The 22,933-nt window shown below is 37.1% G+C and overlaps 1 protein-coding gene across 6 annotated transcripts in view; it reads left to right on the forward strand.

Annotated features, from left to right (window-relative positions):
* Positions 1-21,067, forward strand: part of scamp5a (secretory carrier membrane protein 5a) — a 32,103-nt gene extending 11,036 nt beyond the window's left edge. Inside the window, exons 1-8 of one of the 6 annotated variants that reach the window (XM_084397739.1) lie at positions 9,219-9,721; positions 11,182-11,245; positions 11,768-11,828; positions 12,029-12,148; positions 12,931-13,087; positions 13,189-13,290; positions 15,069-15,186; positions 18,091-21,067. In XM_084397739.1, the coding sequence (XP_084253865.1) occupies positions 11,822-11,828; positions 12,029-12,148; positions 12,931-13,087; positions 13,189-13,290; positions 15,069-15,186; positions 18,091-18,282 (696 nt within the window). In that variant the 5' untranslated portion in view covers positions 9,219-9,721; positions 11,182-11,245; positions 11,768-11,821 and the 3' untranslated portion in view covers positions 18,283-21,067. Of the gene's footprint in view, positions 1-9,217; positions 9,722-11,181; positions 11,246-11,767; positions 11,829-12,028; positions 12,149-12,930; positions 13,088-13,188; positions 13,291-15,068; positions 15,187-18,090 lie in introns of those variants that run through there. The other 5 variants (XM_084397740.1, XM_084397741.1, XM_084397742.1 and 2 more) reach the window with 5 other exon arrangements.
* The last annotated feature ends 1,866 nt before the right edge of the window (positions 21,068-22,933 follow it).

The following is a 22,933-nucleotide window of genomic DNA, read 5'->3' on the forward strand; positions in this document are numbered from 1 at the left end:
AAACCAGAATAGCTTATCTGCTCCAACCGACTGCACAGTTGGCAAGATCACCAAGACTTTTAGAGATGATACGGCCTGATGAATACTAATCTATGCAGAAAGGGCCTTAAGGGGCGCTACATCTTAATGATAGAGATGTTCCTATAAAATGTTGTAATTCTTTATTGGGGTTCAGATCGATCAATCAGCTTGCATTCTTGTTCTACTTACTCTTTGTAGGTAAGAGTAAATTCTATTTAAATTTGTAGGTATTATACTCAGAATTCGTCGATAACAGCGTTTATTTCAACATAATTGTACTTTTACTTACGTTTCACTTGAAAGAAATATTTTTATTTTAATATTACTTTTTAATTGTCTTATTTGTTTTATAAAATTTTGCTATGATTTGATAACTTATCCATTAAAAGAATCGGTAAAATGTTTATTAACAAAATAATAAAAGTACATCCAGGCATGGGGAAACATAGGTGTAGTGCCTTCCAGTAAGTCACTTCGGACGCCTCAGGGGTTTCAATAGATTGTTCGTTTTATTCCAGTATAGCATTTGATTCTCTCGATAAATAAACTCAAACTTGTAATAACAAAAACATAAATATGGATGACGAACTGTCACTAAACTGATAAATAAACCGACAAGTATATAAATTGAAAACCATATGCCTGCTGGCGTCCATGCATTTCTAACATCCAATTCCAAAACTTTCCAACACCTCAAGGATTCCTCCTTTGTCTACCTCTATGCCACTAATTGGCGCAGGTGTGCAATTTTAACTCCTTCTGTTCCAAGGCCTTCCAAGGCCGCAAGGTCATAATTCACCAGCAGGGGTCATTAAATTAAATTAACATAAATGTCACAAATGGCTCACCGGCCCTCTTATTGCTACTGGCTAAATAGGTAGCCTACAATAACAAAAACAAAAATATGGAGCCATATCACAATATACACAGTAAAGATACAAATCTGAGAATTGTAAAAAGTTCAACCAGGCGCTCAGGTAGAGTAAGAGTCTGTGATAGGTGCTCTTGGGGTAGGGGAACAAATCCAAAATAAAACAAGTCCCAGGCACTCAAAAAAATCCAAGGAGGAGAAGGAAAAAAGTTAAAAGGCCTTTATTAATAGTGGCTTAAACCATTAAAAATGCCAACATGTTTCGACCAACGTGGTCTTCTTCAGGGCAAATTCTAGAGATACAAATCTGTTGAATCATCAATCATCAGAATTGTCCACACATATACAAACATGAATACGTTAGTTTCATTTGAAACACGTCAAGTTTCTTTCAGTTCATTCGTGACAATATTAATTTCAATTCAAATTAAAGTCCATCAATGTAATAGCAATGCAATCAATGCTCCTTTTTTAGAGTCCTTCTTGTTCAGTGTATAACGTAAACAGTCCATTATGCCACAAGAAGTCCATTTCAGTGTGTATGTGAGTATTTATGTGCATGTACGCATGTGTGCACGTTGCAAGAAATTCCTTGCTCGAATAGTCCATAGTCCATTGTGCGCGTGTAAAGATCACATGTCAGTTCCTACAAGGTGAAGTGAACATTACATATACATTGGACATTCATAACCACATGTCATTTTCCAACAATAAGCAAACCTTAATTGTAATCGGTCTGTCTATAACACTTGTCTTTGTTTTTAAAGTCAAACTACAAACAATGTATTGAAACCCCTGAGGCGTCCGAAGTGACTTACTGGAAGGCACTACATAGTTGAAAACCCTCTGCTATTGGAAAGTGAAACCTGCTGCATTGGAACATTTGGAAGTCACCTGCGTTTGGAAAGTTTGATTTGCGGATTTACCCTTAGGATACTTGGAAGATTGTGAGCTGCATTCTCTAAAGTATGTGGATTATACACGTTTCCCGCTGGAAATATGTGAGGATTTAACCTTTATCTCCTTGGACGTTTGTGAGTAAAACGCTGAATTGAAGCGAGCCGCTGCGCTCATACAATGACTTTGAATGTGAGCCGCCGTGCTTACACCACAAACTGAATGGGCCTTTTCACTTGCGTTTGTTCTTCTCATTTATGTGTTGACTTTGAAATGCTATCGATTTCTTGTGTGTTGAACTTTTGAATTAATCTTTGAAAAAAAATGTCTGACGAAGAGCCTGAAGAGCAGGATTTGTACGAAGAAAAGGAACTGTTTAAGTTAATTGCAACACGTAGGGTAGGGGGAAGCTCGGTGTTTTAACACGCAAACGAAATGAAATTAATAGTCTTATTGAAGCTGGACAGGACAAAGAAACTGTTAGGAAACAAGTTAACTCGTTTGATGGATTTTTCGCTGAGTTTATTAGTTTACAAGCAACTGTACAAAAATTGACGAAAGATGCATACGAAAATGAGGCCGATAACTTAGACTGGTACCAACCAAATATCACCTTTTCAAAAGCTTCTTAGAAGGTGTCATGAACTGGCTCGAGGTTGATCAAGATAATGAGAAAGAAGAGGAGCAGGACGATATTGTTAAAGGAGAACTTGGTAACTTTTTTAACTTAATAAAACTGTCTAGAAATCATTTGGATGGTTAAACAACCTGTTCTGGTGATATTGGTGACTTTCCCCGCTCCCCCCAGCGTTCCCAGGCGGAAAACCAACCTTGCAACTTGGGGACTACCGTCCCGGCAAGATAGAAATTGGAAGTCTCGTGAGAAGCGAGAACGAGAACGAGCGCGAAACACGAATTGCTTTACGGCAATTCGACATAAACACAAACGCATGTATGATGTATTACCCATAGTTACCCACCTCGGTAGACATAGCTCCACACGATACAGTTGGCTTGCTCCGATCAAAACAAACGCACATGAACAGCGGTAGAGAGGGGGAGGAGGCCACCGCAAGTGAGTTTTTTACGACCGTGTTGTGAAATATACGCCCCCCCACAGCTGGGGAAAACATGCGACAACAAAAGGGAAAATCAGCGCAGAAGTGACTAGAGTTCGCTAGAGTTGCCGAGTTCTCCTTTAAGTCCCAAGACAGCGCATCTCAAGTAGCGCACAGTGTCACGCATAACTGCAAAGCAACAAGTGCTCTCAGTTGCGCGTCACGAGAATCTTTCATTCATCTAAAGGCCGAAGCAGAATGTGCGGCTATTAGAGAAAAGGCGCAGGCTTTGAATAACAAAATTGATCTTGATATCGAAGAAGCAAATATCATTGCAAAATTAAAAGCACGAAGAGAAAAAATGGTCATAGATTCCGAACTTGCTGCTGCAGAGGCAAAGGTTAGAGTATTCAGAGAAGCTGAAAAACAACGTTCAGTGTCGGGCGTATACAAATACGGTACACCAACGGAATATGATACCCCTGCAACAGTACAAAGACCAGTGAGATCCCAGAGAGAAGGATCAGCTCCTCGAACTGACCCTAGGCAAACTGTATAGGTGCTCAACAAAATGCACATCAGAGCGTCTCAGTACCAATAGGAAGCGCGATTCACCCAAATGGCAATGATACAAACGTCACTGATGTATTAAAAAGACAAACTGAAATCACTGAAATGTTAGTGAAACAGCAAACACTCTCTCTTCTGCCAGATAGAGAAATTCCCATATTTAATGGTGATGCTCTTCAATATAGGACGTTCATCAAAGCATTTGAGCAATGTGTTGAGAATAAAACTACTAAGATGGATGACCGGCTATACTACTTACAACAGTATACAAGAGACCAACCCAGAAACCTTGTCAGTAGCTTTATGCATATGGATTCCTCCATTGCGTATAAAGAAGCTAAAAAGCAACTAGAATACAATTTTGGAAACAGCTATAAAATAGCATCTGCTTACATGAATAAAGCCTTGAACTGGCCAACCATCAAACCAGAGGATGGCAATGGGTTGCGATCATATGCTCTCTTTTTACATAGCTGCTACAATACAATGCAAGACATTGATGGCCTAAAAGAGCTTGAAAGTTCCACCAACTTAAGACTCATTGTGTCTAAACTTCCATTTAGGCTGCGAGATGGATGGCGAGCAAATGTGTGTAGCATGCAAGATAACAAACACAGAGCAACATTCAAGGACTTGATAGACTTTATTGAAAGACAGTCCAGAGCAATGCTTGATCCAATTTTCGGTGACATACACAACTCAACAGAGAGCAAAGTAACGTCAAGACCTAATCCACAAAAAACATTCACCAAACTTAGTGGGAGGACCAGCTTTGCCACTACAGTTGCTCAGGCACCTGAAATAAAAAAGAGCGAGAATTTTTATGTAGATGATTGCGTGAAATCGGTGGCCACTGAAGCTGATGCTGTGACGTTGTGCAAAGAGCTTGAAAGAGCTTGCTCAATGGGAGGCTTTCGTTTGCACAAATGGATAAGTAACAGCAGAACAGTCCTAATGTCCATCCCACAAGCAGCCAGAGCAAAGGAGGTCAAAGACCTTAACTTGGAATCCAGTGATCTTCCTACAGAAAGAACTCTTGGCATACAATGGCACATAGAAAGAGACAAACTCACTTTTGCAGTGAGCCTGAAACATCAGCCATGTACTCAAAGGGGAATACTGTCCATCATATCCTCAGTATACGATCCTTTTGGCTTCATCTCTCCATTCGTCCTTACTGCTAAAAACATTCTGCGAGATCTTTGCAAGCTGAATTATGCCTGGGACAAAGCCCTACCAGACCACTACATACAGCTGTGGCATGAATGGATGGCAGGTCTAAGTTGCATTTGAGAGCTCAGAGTCAACAGATGTCTCAAGCCAAAGAGCTTTGATCCGATAACATCTGCACAACTACACCACTTTAGTGATGCGTCTGAAAGTGGTTATGGCTGTGTCACGTACCTTCGTCTCACAAATTCAGAACAAGAAGTGCACACCTCATTTATAATGGGGAAATCACGAGTTGCACCACTGAAACAAACTACAATGCCAAGAATGGAACTCACTGCAGCAGTACTCGCAGTACGAATGGATAGACTGATCAAAGCAGAGTTACAACTTGCTCTTGAGAACTCCATTTTCTGGACAGATAGTACATCAACATTGAAGTACATTCAGAATGAGAACAAAAGATTTAAAACATTCGTGGCTAATAGAGTGAACGCAATCAGAGAAATGAGCAAGGTAAAACAATGGAGATACATAAACACTAAACAAAATCCAGCAGATTGTGCATCTCGTGGTCTCAAGGCCAGTGCTCTTCTTAATTCAAAGGTTTGGCTGAATGGTCCAGAATTTCTCAAATGTCAGGAATCTGAATGGACAAATTCTAACATTGCCATACAAACACATGATGAAGAAGAAGATGATGATGTGGAAGTGAAGAAGGATGTTCTCATCATGAACTTAATTGTAAAGGAAGAACAAAATCCTACTCTGACATTCATACACTATCACTCAAATTGGAACAATCTAACCAGAGCAGTAGCATGGCTACTTAAGCTAAAAGACGTTCTCTTGCAATTAAGTCTGAAAAGAAAGAATTGAGTTTGAGATCACTGCTTTAGAAGATGTCAAAAAGGCAGAAAATGCAATTGTACGCTTTACTCAAATGGAGGCATTTCCAGAAGAAATCGAAACCTTGCAAAAGGAAAACGCTCATGTCAGTCATCAGAGCCACATTCGTAGGCTTGATCCTATTCTGCAAGATGGATTACTTCGTACAGGAGGGAGATTAAGCAGAATGGCTATGCCAGAGGATCGAAAACATCCTATGGTTCTTCCAAAACGCCATCATGTGTCCAAACTGGTGTTGAAACACATTCATGAACAACTAGGCCACTGTGGAAGGAACCATATGTTGGCCAAACTGCGACAGCAGTACTGGATTCCAGCAGCAATTTCCCTTGCTAGAAAGATACGGTCTGAGTGTGTGTTCTGTAGACGCCTACATTCAAATTTAGGAGAACAAAAAATGGCAGACTTGCCAAAAGAAAGAATAACACCAGATTTACCACCATTTACCTTTGTTGGAGCAGACTTCTTTGGTCCAATTATAGTAAAAAGAGGACGCAGTGAAGTGAAAAGATATGGTGTCATTTTTACATGTTTCACAACTCGAGCAATACATTTGGAAATAGCCAATTCACTTGACACTGATTCATGTATCAACGCAGTCCGCAGATTTATAAGCAGACGAGGGCAAGTACGGCAAATAAGATCTCACAATGGAACTAACCTAACTTCAGCTGATCGTGAACTAAAGAATGCCTTAAAGGAATGGAACCAAAGCAACAAACTCCAAGTTGCTCTGCAACAAAAGGAATGGTCTTACAACCCACCTGCCTCTTCACACTTTGGAGGAGTATGGGAGAGGTTAATAAAACAGGTCAAACTAATACTTCTATCACTAACAAAGGATCAAATAGTAGACGATGAATCCCTTCACACTTTCATCTGTGAGGTAGAAGCCATAATGAATAGTCGCCCACTTACCTCAAACTCAGATAGTCCAAATGACCTCGAACCTTTAACACCCAACCACCTTTTACTTCTCAAAGGACAACCCACATTACCGCCTGGCTTATTTCAGAAATCAGACGTGTATAGTAGACGCAGATGGAAGCAAGTACAATACTTAGCTGATATGTTTTGGAAAAGATGGGTTAGAGAGTATCTTCCAAACCTACAAGAAAGACAAAAATGGTTTAAAGAGAAAAGAAACTATGCAAATGGTGACATTGTGTTAATTGCAGACCCTACTGCCCCTAGGGGATCTTGGATGTTGGGGAGAGTTATTGACACAAAGAAAGATTCAAGAAGAATTGTTCGGAGTTTGACTTTAAAAACAAAGACAAGTGTTATAGACAGACCGATTACAAAGGTTTGCTTATTGTTGGAAAATGACATGTGGTTATGAATGTCCAATGTATATGTAATGTTTACTTCACCTTGTAGGAACTGACATGTATACTGATCTTTACATGCGCACAATGGACTATGGACTATTTGAGCCACATGTCATTTTCCAACAATAAGCAAACCTTTGTAATCGGTCTGTCTATAACACTTGTCTTTGTTTTTAAAGTCAAACTACTAGGGCTGTAATCTCCCAGACGATTAGTCGATTATTTGGTCGATACGTTCTGGCTCGACCAAAATTCTGATTGGTCGATTTTTTGCCGCGTTCATTTCATCAGTTTTGCCGCGTTCATTTCATCAGTTTTTCCGCGTTCATTTCATCAGGTGGAAAGCACTAATTGCTAATGGGGGTGTTTTCAGAGCACCCCTGTTTCACAGGCGATGGGTAGCAGTCTGTCTTCAGAACACCCCCCTTGTTTTCACGTCTTTTGGATTAGCCCAACCCACTGGAGAAGAGAGACAGATTGAAGAAAGTAGGCTACAGAAGGTTTGCTGAATATTATTATTTTATTAAAGTGGACGTGCCGTTTGTGTTTAAGAGTAAAAACTTTAAGTTAAAGGTCCCGTTGCATGCGATTCCATGTTTCAAACTTTAGTTAGTGTGTAATGTTGCTGTTAGAGCATAAATAATATCTGTAAAATTATAAAGCTCAAAGTTCAATGCCAAGCGAGATATTTTATTTAACAGAAGTTGACTACAAAAAACGGCTCGATTGGACTACACCCCTCTACATCCTGCATTAGTGACATCACCAGAACCGTTTCTTGACTAACCTCCGCCCACAGGAATGCTCCCTCAACTCTACTGGCTACTTGCGCACTTCTTATAACTTAGCCTACTGTGTTTACTCAGCTCTTACGGTGATTTTCTGAAGTAAAACTGACGCTTCATCTTTTGTGTGGTGTACAATAAACTTTATTAAACTCATCAGTACATGTTTGATCATCATTCAGACAGCAGACTTGTAGGCTATTAATAAATAATGGATAACGTTACATAGCCTACAAGCAGATGACAAATAAGTTATAATAACCGTAATTAAACTACTAAACCATACCTGTTTCATCTCTATACAGCACTCTGACTCTGTAGGCATTATTGTCCGACTCGAAATGAACGCCGTTACAGAGAGTTTCTGATATTATCATCATTCCGTGAGATGAATTTTTCCTGACAGACTGAGCACGAGCTCATGAAGCTCCGCCCCCTGTGTCGTCCAGCAGCACCTCATTTGCATTTAAAGGGGACACACTGAAACGGCTCGTTTTTCTGAGCCCCAAAAAATGTCAATTTAAACATGCTGTAAAAAATGATCTGTTGGGTATTTTGAGCTCAAACTTCACATACACACTCTGGGGACATCAGAGACTTATTTTGCATCTTGTGAAAAGGGGCATAGAACGGGACCTTTAATAGTATTCGTGTCTCAGCCGCGAAGTTAAGCTCCTATGTTCAGCTTCCAGCTCCATTATGTTGCATATTCCTCAAAAGTTCTTGTGATATCACTAGTTGACAACATAGAACTATTTTCGGAAATCATAGGCTATGATATTGCGCAGGTGCACGTGATGCAACGCTGTCAGAGTCGACAGACTCGTGTGTCAGACTCATTTCAGTGCTGCAAATAGCCTACTAGTTTTTTAGGTTTATTTATAATTCATTTAGGCGGACAACAAGGCTACCAATTACTGCGCACAGTGCGCAGCTAATTCACTTAAAGTTTTTTTCCTAACGTCATTTTTAGTCGATTTTTAGTCGAAAATTTCTGGACTTCAGTCGACCAAGATTTTCTTTGGTTGATTACAGCCCTACAAACTACGAACAATCTATTGAAACCCCTGAGGCGTCCGAAGTGACTTACTGGAAGGCACTACATAGTTGAAAACCCTCTGCTATTGGAAAGTGAAACCTGCTGCATTGGAACATTGAACAACAAATTTTAACTCCTCCTGTTCCAAGGCCTTCCAAGGCTGCAAGGTCATAATTCACCAGCAGGGGTCATTAAATTAACTTTAACATAAATGTCACAAATGGCTCCTACAATAGGCAACAAACAAAACAACAACTCTAAATTAAAACAAGGGGTGCAAAAAAAAAAAAAAAGGCAAGCAAAAAATGTGATGTGATACATCAATAAAGGACAACACCAAATACTGAACAAGGGAAACACATGTAGCACTGAAAATACATACAGGAATGAAGGGCCAAAAACAAGAAACATCTGGAAACAATCAATGAATCTAATCAACAAAGAAAACTACAAACTGGCTAGAAGATAAACAGGAAACAGGAACAATACAGAAACACAAAATAAGAGTCTCAAGCAGGGGTTGTGACTATTCTGTATGATGCATATATTAAATGTATACAATGCATACATACACAAATTATTATAGCCTAACTAATAACATTCTGTATGTGTAAAAGGTAATAAATGTATGTGTGTGTGTGAAATGTATCACCTTTTACACGTAAATAATATTTTTACTTAAGTAATCATATATAAATTGACGTTGCTTCAGTACCGTGGAGAGCGGCCACACACATCTCTCGAGGAGCGAGTGGAAAATGAAATATCGCGAGTGTAGAGTGCTCACACACACGAGCTGATTTATTCAGCATCACACACACACACACACACACACACACACTCATCCCTCGCGGAACTGATGCTCTTCGACGCGCTTGCGTACGTATGTGTGTGTAGGAGTACCGTGACGTGATTGTTTTCACTCCCATATTCTTATTATCATCTCATAATATAACGGATTTGAAAAACATCTCCATCACAAGTGTATCGATCATTGAATGGAAAGCGGTTTAATAGATGCAACTGGGCGCGTGCATTGGCAACATATTCTTGGGTGAACGCGCGAGAAGGTAGGAAGGGAACGGGTTTCCACCGATTTTTTCACTTTCTTACCCTTGTTTTGTTTTACATCTATGCAGTCTGAACATATTTATATGTCTTACGTGCCAAGGAAAAGCAGAAATGGATGCAGTCTTAGCTTGCACTGTTGAATAAAACACCTCCCCGTTCAGCTCCATCTTTTCCCTTGAAGGGCGCTGTGCTCGACCTCTTTACCGCTCCAAAATGAATGAAAATGTGTTCGCAAAATATTATCTTGCTCCTGTTTTCTCCTTATCTTGCGTTTTATAACAACACTTCCCATTTGGATTTATGAAATATAACGTTAGGACAACTAGATTATCTTTTCATATCTGTATTCCACCACGGCGACATGCCCTTCACTTTGCAACTGGGTTTGGCTAGAATCGAGCTAGAAAAAGCTTCAGTATTCGGTTAAGAATGATCGCTACAAATAAATGGTTGATAATAATCGCTATGAATAAATGGTACATAATAACTTATAAAGAATTAGGTTAAAAATATAGTCGCTATACAAATAAACGTTTGGTAATATTCGCTACAAATAAACGGTTTAGAATAATCGCTTCGAAACGATTTTAGGTTCGAATCGTTCGAATCATTCTTCATTCTACTAACTCTAATCGTGTCCTATTGACAGCTGTATGGACGGAGTCCAAAAAAAAAGGATGATTCAGTTAGCAGGCCTGTATTCTTGATTCCTTCCAAGGATCAAACCAGAGTTAATTTTAATAACAATCAACAGCTACAATGTGACAATCATTATTTACTTGTTCGGAAATATTATACTCAGAATTTAACAATCTAAAAAAAAAATGTTAGCGTCATGTGAATGCATTAACTTGATTGCCATAAACAGATTAGGCCAATATTTTTAGAGTTCAGTTTTCTTTTCTTTTTTTTATATTAATCAGAATTTGGAATATTAATCATATTTGTAATATTCACCATAAATAAGTATATGATGTGTAGGCCTATCTCTGTACAAAAGTAATTTGGGGTTTAAAAAATCAAGCTAAATTCAGTCATCATGACATCAGTTTGTCAGTTTTTGTTTTGTTTTGTTGTTGTCTTCTATTTTTAGAAATTGTTTAGGATATGTTAGTTTGGGATTTTACTAACAAGTTGCTGTATCAGCAGAATATGAACTTTAATCTGAAAATAATGTGCATGGATGTAAACACGGTCAGTGTTACAGGCTGCTTAAAGGTACAAGATTAAAATATCCAAAAACCACTAGAACAACGTTATATATTTTGTTGGCGTGTGTACTACTTACATTATACCAAATGTTTCCAACAATGTTTAAATTCAGAGAAATCAGCAGTTTTAACCAGGACACTGACCGTGTCATTGACATCAAATCCGCTTTACCCCCGATTTCCAGTTTTACTTTTCGTAGAGAGTAATCATGCAGACACTTTAATATATTATGTTTTTTATTTGACAGGTGAGCAACTGTTTGGATACATTTATCAACAGAAAACGAATCATATGTTATACAGCGCAACACGGTTAGTCTTATTGTTTGAATCACTTGTTTTCTTGATTCACCGCGAGTAACATGTTTTTACCATGCCTCAGAGACAACACTATTTTGTCAACATAGCATAATCAGAGAGAGCTTTCTCCATCATGCAATATATTTTAAAATTATCGCATGTCATTTAGCAACATGATTTCCGTCGGATTCCTTTCCATTGGCTGTAGAGGTAAAGACGCAAACTCCCATGATTCCATGCTCATCATGGCGTCATGAAGCCACGCCTTCGTTTTCAATAAGCGACCTCTAGCAGTGAAAATTACATACTGTGCCTTTAAGGTTTATAGGTGTCTTGTTTGTAATCCTGAATGAGGAATAAAAACATTTGCTGTATTTGGGACACAGCTGGATCTAGCTTGTGTTTACTAAAGTTATTCCATTGCTTTCTGTTTATTTTTATATAAATAAATTTATATTCTGTATAATAAACACTTCTTAAAGTGTTCCATTGCAATGCGTGAATTTGTTGTGTCTGTAATGTGTGTTTTCACAGGCTTTTAAAAATTAAAGTTTGACGTTGGTGATCTGAAAGAAAAAAAGAATCTCCATGGCAGGTGAGAGGTTTTAACTTTCTTAAACCAAACTGAATTGTTACCATATACAAGTACCATGGTATTTACATGGTACTGTAAGGCAGTTCAAAGAATAGCATGTCCAAAAAGCCCTGTCACTTCCATGGAATGTTGTATTAGTTTTGTTATTGAACCAGGGCTTACAGTAAGAGGTTAAGCTTTAATTTGTTTTTTCCCCACAGAAAACAATTTCCCTCCTCTACCACGGTTCATTCCACTGAAACCATGTTTTTACCAAGACTTCAACGAGATCCCAGACCAGTGGCGTACAATGTGCAAACGAATGTATTACCTATGGATATGTATGTTCTTAAATATTTCAGCATGTATTATATATTTCTGAAGTATTCTCACTGCATGTCATTTTTTGTTCATTACGGTGTGTGTGTACTGAGTAGATTGCGATCATGTGGCTTTATTTGCCATCACAGTGTCTCTTTTGTTTTCACTGTAAACACTGAGAAAACCAGACACATGAAAACTTGTAGAGACTGGTTTTGTATTTTGATCTATCGGTCCATGGGTAAAAGCGTGGGACGTGCCATATTACTCTTGTTATTGTACAGTTTACTAGGTTATCATTAAGTATCACAAGCATTAGAGATGCTTTTGCCATGTAGGATATTTACAAACTCCTTTTTTCATTAGCACACTAATTGGGAACTATTTTGAAATATGTCCGGGAATTGAGAAAGTAAGTGTTTGTTGAAATAAATACACATTTGTATTAGTTTCTAAAGTATTGTTAGCTTTAAACTTAGTTTACTTAGCTATTAAACTTTAGTCATTGTGTGTCATAAATTCCAACCCCGTTCCAACAGATGAAATTTTAGTTTTCTTTGCAATGTAGTCTCCTACAACCCTAAAGTATGCATCAAATGCAATATTATGTATATATGATATACATTAGATATACTTTGTTAGAGAATGCAATCAAGTTTTTCTTATTTTAAATTCATTTCAATTAATTTTCAATTAATATTTAAAATAAATGTAATGGTTGATATAAGCTTGAGTTGTTGGGTCTTTCATCACACTTTTAAGGTCATATTAAATGGACCTTTTTTTTTTTCCTCACTCGCAGTGAATAGTGCCACTCTTGCAGCAAACCTGATTGGCTGTCTAGCATGGATGTGCGGAGGGGGTGGAGCAACCAATTTTGGTATGGCCATCCTGTGGCTGATACTGTTCACCCCATGCTCATACGTGTGCTGGTTTAGGCCCATCTACAAGGCCTTCAAGTGAGTTAAGTTCATGTTTAAAGATGGTCCAAAAAGTAGTCTATGAATTGCAATCATGTCATTGTGCTCGACCCTAATGCAGTTCACTCTTTCTTTTGCAGGACAGACAGTTCTTTCAACTTCATGATGTTCTTTTTCGTCTTCATGGCGCAGGTGGTGATTAGTATCATTCAGGCTGTTGGAATCCCAGGATGGGGAGTTTGGTAAGAACAGCTCATTGTGTTTAAGAAATGGAATCAGATAGATAGATAGAGAGATAGAGAGATAGATAGATAGATAGATAGATAGATAGATAGATAGATAGATAGATAGATAGATAGATAGATAGATAGATAGATAGATAGATATGTAAGGGTGGATTTCCTACAGTGGTTCAGGTGGCAGGATTGCCGAAAGACTAAAGAAATGTTATCAGCAAGATGGTAGAAAACTGTACATTCTATATCCACCCACTGCTACTTATACCAACGACGGAAATAAGCGCATTTACAATAGCTAAATATGTGGGAGAGTGTTGCTATAGTGTGACGATATTGTATTCCAATAAGTAGCTCTTCAAAGTCAATACCAAATCAAAACTAGTTAGCACATTATTCGTAATTGAAAGGGTTTAATGACAATATATGGTTATGGTTACACTTAAAATAGTTACGAAATAGATGAATGAGATGATAGAAATGTATACCATTAATTGTACCCAGCATATATGTAAAATGTTACCTGAGAGATGGAAAGAGAAGGAGAAAGAGAGTGTAGAGAGTAAGAGACAAAGAAAAGAGGAGGCAAAGAAAGAATGCCGCAAGAAAGAGAGACAGAGAATAAAAGAGACAGAGCGACTGTTAGAATCTTCTCCCTTCCTTGACCATTTGGCTGTAACCCAAATGTGAGACGTTCAAACTGACCAATCAGATCATTTCAACTTCCCCCATCGTACTAAAGGTGTGGAAATTCGTAGACCCCCGATGTGCACGTATCTCGGCCTACAGGCCTTGAGCACTATCACCACCTCTGCCTTTAGGAATTACAAATGGTCGTTGGGGTAAGAAAGAGGGGGGTTGAAACAGTAAAAGCAAATGTCTTTGTTCATTTTCAATTCTACAGATAGACAGACAGACATACAGAAAGAAATATAGATAGATAGATAGGTAGATAGGAATATAGATAGACAGACAGAGAGACAGACAGATAGATAGATAGAAAGACAGACAGACAGACAGACAGACAGACAGACAGACAGACAGACTGATATATAGATAGACAGACAGACAGACAGACAGACAGACAGACAGATAGACAGACAGATAGACAGACAGACAGACAGACAGACTGACTGATAGATAAACAGACAGATAGATCAGACAGACAGAAAGATAGATAGATAGATAGATAGATAGATAGATAGATAGATAGATAGATAGATAGATAGATAGATAGATAGATAGATAGATAGATAGATAGATAGATCAGACAGACAGACAGACAGACAGACAGACAGACAGACAGACAGACAGACAGAAAGATAGATAGATAGAGATATATATAGATAGATCGGACGGACAGACAGACAGACAGACAGACAGACAGACAGAAAGATAGATGGATAGACAGATATAGATAGATAGATCTGACATAAAGACAGACAGACAGACAGACAGATAGATAGATAGTTAAATATAGATAGATATATAAACAGACAGACAGATAGATAGATAGATAGATAGACAGACAGACAGATAGATAGATAGAGACATACTGTAGAACAAAGCTGGTTCAGTTCCAGTTGAGTTACCCTATAGAAACTTAAATGACTCATATACTCTTGCGTCACGTATTATTTTTAGCACACACATAGTATGGTCTGTTTAGAGTATATTAGGATGTTATGTAATATTCTGAATTTATACAATCTTTTCATGTACTGTACTTTTTAAGTGGCATGTTAATGAGGAGAATATCTCTTCTGTATGTTTTTCTATTTCAGTGGCTGGCTGGCCACCATCACCTTTTTCAGCACTAATATTGGCTCTGCCGTTGTTATGCTGATTCCAACCATAATGTTCACTGTTGTGGCGGTTTTCTCCTTCATTGCCCTCACCAAGGTACCTGTTATTGTTTCTCCATCATTATTGTTTTGAATATAAACAGATCTCATGATATTTTCCTAAAATTCAAGCAATTATTAAGTTTTTGCTGATTAATATAATGTTTATCCTGCACAGAATTTACAGTACTCTCTTACTTGTCCTTTTTTCTCCTGAGCAAAAATCCGCAGTAAAACACTTTTTTAAAATGTTTAATCTTTAAACACATTAATAATTTGATAACAGTTATCTTTAACAATTCTTGAAATGAATATCCATACTGTACAATACATTATAATATTGTGATGCCTAAATTCACTAAAACATTTTTAAACATTTGATTTTAGTGTTTTACAAAAAATATTTTAGAATAAATAAGATAGAATATATATATAGTTTTGTCATTAATATTTTTAATACAATGTCGTTTCGGCCACGATTTTTAATATATTTAAGAACACTAATAACTTAGTAACAGTAATCTTTACAATTCTTGAAATTAATATCCATTTTTTATACTGTACATTATAATATTGTGATGCTTAATTTAACTTTAAAACATCTAAAACTTCAGATTGTAGTGTTTTTTTTAAATTAGACAAATTATTATAGAATTTATTTTTATTTTTTCACTATTATTTAATTTTTTTATTTAATATCTGCCCTTCATCGATTATTGGTTCTATGAAAATACTTGTTAGCCTACATATTGCTACAATTTTAATATCCCTAATTTTATAGCTCTATCCTCTGTATGCCAACAAATGTCTTTTTTTTTTTTGGTCTATTTTTTTTTTTTTATTATGGAAATTTAGGAAAGATTCCTAAGCAAACTATATCGTTTTTAGCAAAGGTGATGCTTAAATCAAAAGCAAGTCTGTATATTAAACATCGAATATGTACTGACTTGACTTTCACTTGTATTAAGACAAATTATTTGAAAACTTGTCCTTTGGTTAAAACATGTTATTAATAGAGATGTGACGGTGGCACTTTTTGGCGGTGGACCAACTACCGGTGGTGGTGCGGTGGTAGGGTATGAATATATATTGACCTAAATTAAATACATTTTTGAAATATATAAATAAATAAAAATCAGGCTCAAACATCCGTTCCGTAACATTTGTTTCGTATTTATTTCGAAATAAATATCAGTAAATAATGGTAACCTAAATAATATAAGAAAGTTAAATATTAAATAAAAAAACATTACTTTTATATTTCCCCACAAAGATATACTGTTTGGGACAAATAAACTTGACTTGCCTTACTAAATCTAAAAAACTAATTTGACGTGTTAAATGTGTTGAATAGAATTTGACGTTCAAGTAGCGTTTTTCTACTTTACCACAGTAAAGGATGTAATTAGTACAGTAACTAATTAAAAGTAAACGAAAGGAAGAAACGTCCATAATTCCCTGTGAAAATTGGTGAAACGTGAGTGAAGATTTGGCAAAAGAAAGGAGAGATTCATTCCATGTTCAGTGTTAAATATTGTTATTGTTATTGTTAAATTCGTGGAAAATCAGGTGACCAGATCGCAAAACAGAATACAAAGCCGGCAAATGGCTTAAATTTATGGGCTCATGTACCTCTCTCATTTGTACCTCTCTCACCTCTCTCATTTGTTTGCGAATGTTCGTTAGAACGATGGTTTCGGGAAACACTGACTCGTTGAACTATGCTGATAACGACGGAACTTGCGAACATAGTTGGCTAACGATGCTTTTGGGAAACGCACCCCTGTACGGCCTTATAATCGTGTTAAGAAGTTATATTTCATCCTAACACGACTATAATTATATTGAAGAATGTTGCATTAATTATATTATATAATCCATTTATAAAATTATATAATAAAATTGTTCAATAATACAATTTAATTTCATATGTATATGATGGAATGTATTTAAGAGTAAGAAAAGCTTACTGAATAAGCTTAATGAATAACGCAGAGCGCATTTGCAACATAGACTGTAAAAAAATCTGGATGTAGTGTCCATGACGCTTTCTGAAGCGTAGGTTTCTGAAGAGCATTTTTGAAGCCCAAAGTGGGCGGAGTCGGCCGTCGCCATCTTGGCAGCGCTTCACCGCCCGTCACTCCCGGATAACCGAAAATAGGCAAAGAGGCGGGATTAGCTGAGGTGATGGCTAACAGACAGCAGACAAACAGCCTGTAGTGACAGCAGCAGCGATCCACCTGTCACTCAAGTGGCCACGCCCTTAATTATGCAGAACTTTAAGGCTAAATATAATATAAACGGATGAGTTAAAAAATTCACCCCCCTCAAAGTTGTCATGAAGGGCAAAATTAGCTATATAGACCTTTTGGGCCAGGCTGTAAACAATTTTTTTTCTGCTGTAAAGTTGGGCTTGTTAACATGGAATGACTCTCTTTTGCTGCCTGTCTCTAGTGGCCAGTCGATGAATTGCAGTTTAAGTCACTTGCATGTTGGATTCAAGAGAGAGACAGAAACGGTGCCGCTTGGTTTGCAAACAGAGGCAAATTTGACGAGATTGACGAAACGCTGTAAGGAAAGCATGTGAGGAAAGCCCTTATATGGAGATGTTTTGGACGTGTTTTATGCAAATGACTTACCGCGTGGACGCGGCCGCTCATTTAGAATACTCCAAATTAACTAACATCAGAACGATTTGAAGAACCAATTCATGTGCGTACAAACTAGGCAGAGATTTTCCGTGAGAAGTTCTCCTGTGCGTACAAATACGAAATTATCCACGCAATTATTAGTGAACGAGACCCAATATCTGTGCCAGTCCAAATAAGGTATTAGGCTTCAGGCACGTCCCTGCTCTACCACCGCAGTGGGGCAGTTGTCAAGCTGACCGGCACAGCCCTAGTTATTTATGTCCTGAGCTATAAAGATCAACCTTCAAGCAATACATTTTCTTCTATCTTAGGTTCACAACTTCTACCGTGGCAGCGGAGGCAGCATGAGCAAGGCTCAGGAAGAATGGACCACCGGTGCTTGGAAGAACCCTCACGTCCAGCAGGCAGCTCAGCAGGCAGCCATGGGCGCCGCACAGGGGGCCATGCCGGGCCAACAACAGTACTCCGCTGCACCAACCTACAACTATGACGAGCCAATGTAGATCCTTTACAGCCTCAATGGGGGGAGGGGACAGAAACAGGGTATTTGGGAGGGAAAAAGTCAGTAAAAGACTAGTTTGGGGGAGGGAGAAAGGAAAGATATATCTGACCAATTTGAATTCAAATAGGTTCCCACAGTACAACAATACATAAGCTTTTGCTTAAACTGTTTTAAAAGTGTGCGATAGTTTAAGGAGTTGCTTTTGGTATTTAGACCCCGTAAATAGGAAAGTATCAGTCTCGCCATGTGGTATTACGGCAGATTTAATTAACGGTTGTGTAGTGTTTCTCCACTTAATGTATTTTAAACACTAGATCACCGATAAGGAAACATTCCAAAGCTCACTATGTTTCTATAGTAAATAGATTCTCAGATGGTTGGCAGATTCGTCTATATGTGGTATTTGCGAGTATTATTTTGGTTGGCTGTTAGTATTCAAAAAACACATTTTGACTATTTAGCAGACACATCTTTACTCTCACGTCTTAAGAATAAACATAGGTTTTATGCACAGACAGAAGAAAAGATTAGCTTCCGTAAATAAATTGACTGGTATACTTGATCTCACAGATGAAAAGGTATAAAGCTTATAAACATTACATTGTTTTTGTTGAGCACTTTACATCAAGTGCAAGAACAAAGAGAGCTTGTTTTGTTTTGTCAGGTTGTTTTTGTTTTATTTTCTTTGAAGGTACAAAGGAAAGCCATATGTTTACGTTGTTTTTGTTGTTGCGTATTTTTGTTTGCGTTAAAAGTTGTTTTAATATGTGTAGTTGTGTTGTTTTACCTCAGGATTTAATCGTCTCATTTTAATGTACTGTAGCCGTGGTTCTTACGAAATCGATTTGATGGAATATTTGTACATGTACATGTTGTACGTTTGTACATTAGTTCAATTTAATTGCTCTCGAATAGAGTAAATATTTAATCTACTCTTAGCCACAGGCTTGTTACACAGTTAAATCCATTATGATCTAAATCTGCTGCAGAGGCCGACGCTTTAGCGTTGTTCTCATTGATATCACAGAAATCATAACTGTTGTTTTGCAAATAATCTGAGGCTGAATTTCAGTCATTTCTGGCTTCTGGGTGGTTTATTCTCCACTGGGTTAAAAACTACAACTAAAGCACATTATGAAGTAATAATGTCACAAGTACAATATATATGTTGTATCATATTAATTATTGATTACAAGTGATGTACAGTACAGTAGTACTTCTCCTCAAAATTATGTCCACTTGTGGTGATTTTTCTTGACTTTTCCTGAAAATATTTGCTCTATTACACACCGACAGGCAATTTCTGTGTGAAATTCCTGAATTACATAAATTTAGTAGTGCTGTCAAATCGATTATTGCGATTAATTGCATCTAACATAAAAGTTTGTGTGTCTATATATATATATATATATATAATGTATGTATTTACATATTTACAAACATTTGTTAGATGCGATTAATCGTGATTAATCGATTTGACAGCACTAACATTTAGAGATTATTTAACATCTTTCAGACTTGAAAAATTGTGGATTTGTATAAAGTAGAGCATTTAGTTAGCTTTGTTGTTCAAATTCAGAATTTACAGTCTATCTATGAGGAGCTGGTTAGTGATGAGTACATGGTTGACTGTAGAACTGATTCATAGTTTAAGGAGTATAAAGAAAAGAAAATGAAATGGATTAAATAATATTGTACAGTATATGTAATATGTCATCTCAATGTCTCTATCAAGGCTTGTAAAATACTTTTAATCATTTCAAGAACTGTGAAACATTTAATACGCCCGTTCCAGTGTATGTTTGGGGACTTTTTCTATGTACTCTTTTGTTTATGTAAAGATCTTTTTGTTAAAATTTCGTTAATGTATGTATTTGAGTGTTTCAAGCGTAACTGTTCCACTGTGTGATGCTTAGTACACAGTTGTGGGGCTTTTTGGTAAGACTGGACTTCCTGTGCTAAGCTTGGCTGAAGTTTCGTCCCTGATTGAAATCAATAGTCCTGTTGCGCCCTCTGGTGGACTGGATGTTTTAAACCTGTTTGTTTTCTGACAGTCGCCTAAGAAAACATTGACAGAAGCAATATCGATATCTGACATGCATGATTTGATTACATAAACGAGAATACTATTTTTCAGCCGCACCAGCAAAAGCTAAGGTCACTGTCCTTTCCAAGACCCGCCATGTTCTTTTGTGCCCTGATCTTTATGCCTATGTATTCCAACAGTAGATAAAGCCTTGTTCATACTGTAAAGTTAAGTGAGTGGAAAGATGCCAGTAGTAACATAAAACAGATAGTTGTCTTTGTATAGTGAGTTGTGTGTGGTGCTTGGTAAATTTGTGAATTCAACCAAACCTCGTGCCATGTGTGTGTGTAGATGTTAATTATTTCGTCAAGCCTACAGTGGAATGTATTGTTGACTTGGAGACAAGAACTACAGTCTGGTACATTTTACAGGCTTCCATTTTTTATCTCTTTTTTTTTTTTCCTGAGTTTTAATGGACATTGATATTGATATCAATTTAGCCATATTTCTTCCCTCAGCCACTATGTTTAGTGTGCTTAATCATCTTAATTTGTATTTAATTTGTAATAAATTCAATGTAAACACCACATGTTTGGTTTCTAGAGAAAAACTATACTTACAAATCAAACAATCATGCAAACATGGAGCTCAATAGTTGTGATTTCTGAAGGTGGTTGTTTTTGAAGTTTGAGATTTTTTTGGTTCAGTTTGTATTACTTTTATATAATTTTGTCTCTCCCTGATGGATAATAAACAGATAATGTTTATTCTGTGTCCTTCCAATTATTTATAGTCAATTAAAAATAAAACCATAAAAACCCATTTTCATTGTTTTAATAAAATAAACGTTAACCGAAATAAAATACAATAAGAAAAACCTTAAACTTATTTTATTTCAGCCTGATACAGCATTTCTCATTTTCATTTAGTTTAAATTGATGTACTAAAATAACTAAACAGTATAGATTATAGACTAATAAAAACTAAAGACTAATGACTAAAGGCAAACAACAACCAACAAAATGACCTACAGTTAGCCTAAGTAAAATTAAAATTAAAATGAACATGGAAAATATTCAAATAAAAACAATTTCAAAATATCATTAACTATAATCGTATCTCAATTATAGTAAAATATCACTGAACACTTAAAAGGCTCACAGAAGTGCCTTGAAACAGGCATCCTTATGGAGGACATATCGAGCAGCTCCTCCCCTTTTTAAAATAGCCAATAGCGTTTAGTTTATGTCACAACTTGGCCAGAGCCGTTGAGCTCAGTAAAGCTGCAGTTCCCTTTCGATACGGTTCACTCACATTGAGGGGCTGTTTACACGACACCGTTTTCAACTAAAACGTAAAACTTTTTATGCGATTTGGCTGTTCGTTTACACGACAGTGGCATTTTTGGTGCCTGAAAATGCAAAGTTTGGAAGTTTGAGCGCAAGTTTTTGAAAACGGTCTCCGTGTAAACAACAAAAACGCGAATCTCTGAAGACAATGATGTTACATGCGTATTATGTGTTCAGTCTATAGTGTTTCATCGCCATCTAATGGCCTGGCAGCAGAATACAGGTTTTTTTGTCGTGGATCCGTGTAAATGGGGATCTTTTTGACAATGGTGTCACGTCTGTACGTGAAAAACTCAAAAGAAAAACTTCTCCGTTTTAAGCATATCGTTGTCGTGTAAACGTACCCTGAATTGGAGTTTATTCTCCTGATGCTATGGAGAAACTCCGTTTTCTCCAAAATACTGAAGCCTGATTGGTTCAGGTGCACAGACAAATGGCTTTTCAGCCCACCAGTGCTCTAAGCACTAATACTATTGGGTACATTGGCAGTGGGCGGAGTCACACAGACCAAAACAAAAACCGCTGTTCCGACACGGAAGGTGTATTTCAAAGTATAATAACTGGCTGTAGCATTGTTTTTCAGAGATGTTTCAGAGAAGCATGTTTCCTGAATATCTGCAACATATCATGGAGTTTTATGATTTAGTACATGGCAAAAAAAACAAAAAAAAAAAAAACATAGAGTTTCTTTAACAGATAGGCCTATAAGTATTTCACATTTTTTAAAACAATCATACTGTATAATATTTTTTTGCATAAGAGGAAGATGTTTTGGCCAATGCGCACTTAACGGTTAAAAACTAAATTTAAAGCAACATCTTGTGACGTAGTCTTTGTAGTGCTCACTGCAGAGGAAAACAAAACGTGCTGAGTGCGCTAACATGTCTATATTCGCACATTATTCATGAGAGGTAAACCATCCAAAACAGGTGAATAGCCTATTCAGCGATATAGTAAATAGAGCGGTTTTGGTGTGAAACCTGCGGAGAATTCGACAACACTATTAGAAAAGTTTGTAGTTCATATAGCTTGAGCTTGTTTCAAGTTTTTATTGACATATTGCCTACTTTAGCACTCCGAACATGAACATGAACTTATCTGATTTGTTCATGCCTCCTTTTTGACTGTTCCATTCACATTTTAATGTAGATTTGAATATGTTGTTTGTCTGTTGTGGGTTGTTGTGCCTGACCCCCTTTCTCTCCCCTCAACTTTCCATAATTTCCACACCCAATTTTATTTATTTTTTTACCTTAAAAAAAATCAGAGATGTGAAC

The sequence above is a fragment of the Rutilus rutilus genome (genome assembly GCF_951802725.1).
Source record: "Rutilus rutilus genome assembly, chromosome: 23".
NCBI lineage: Eukaryota > Metazoa > Chordata > Actinopteri > Cypriniformes > Leuciscidae > Rutilus > Rutilus rutilus.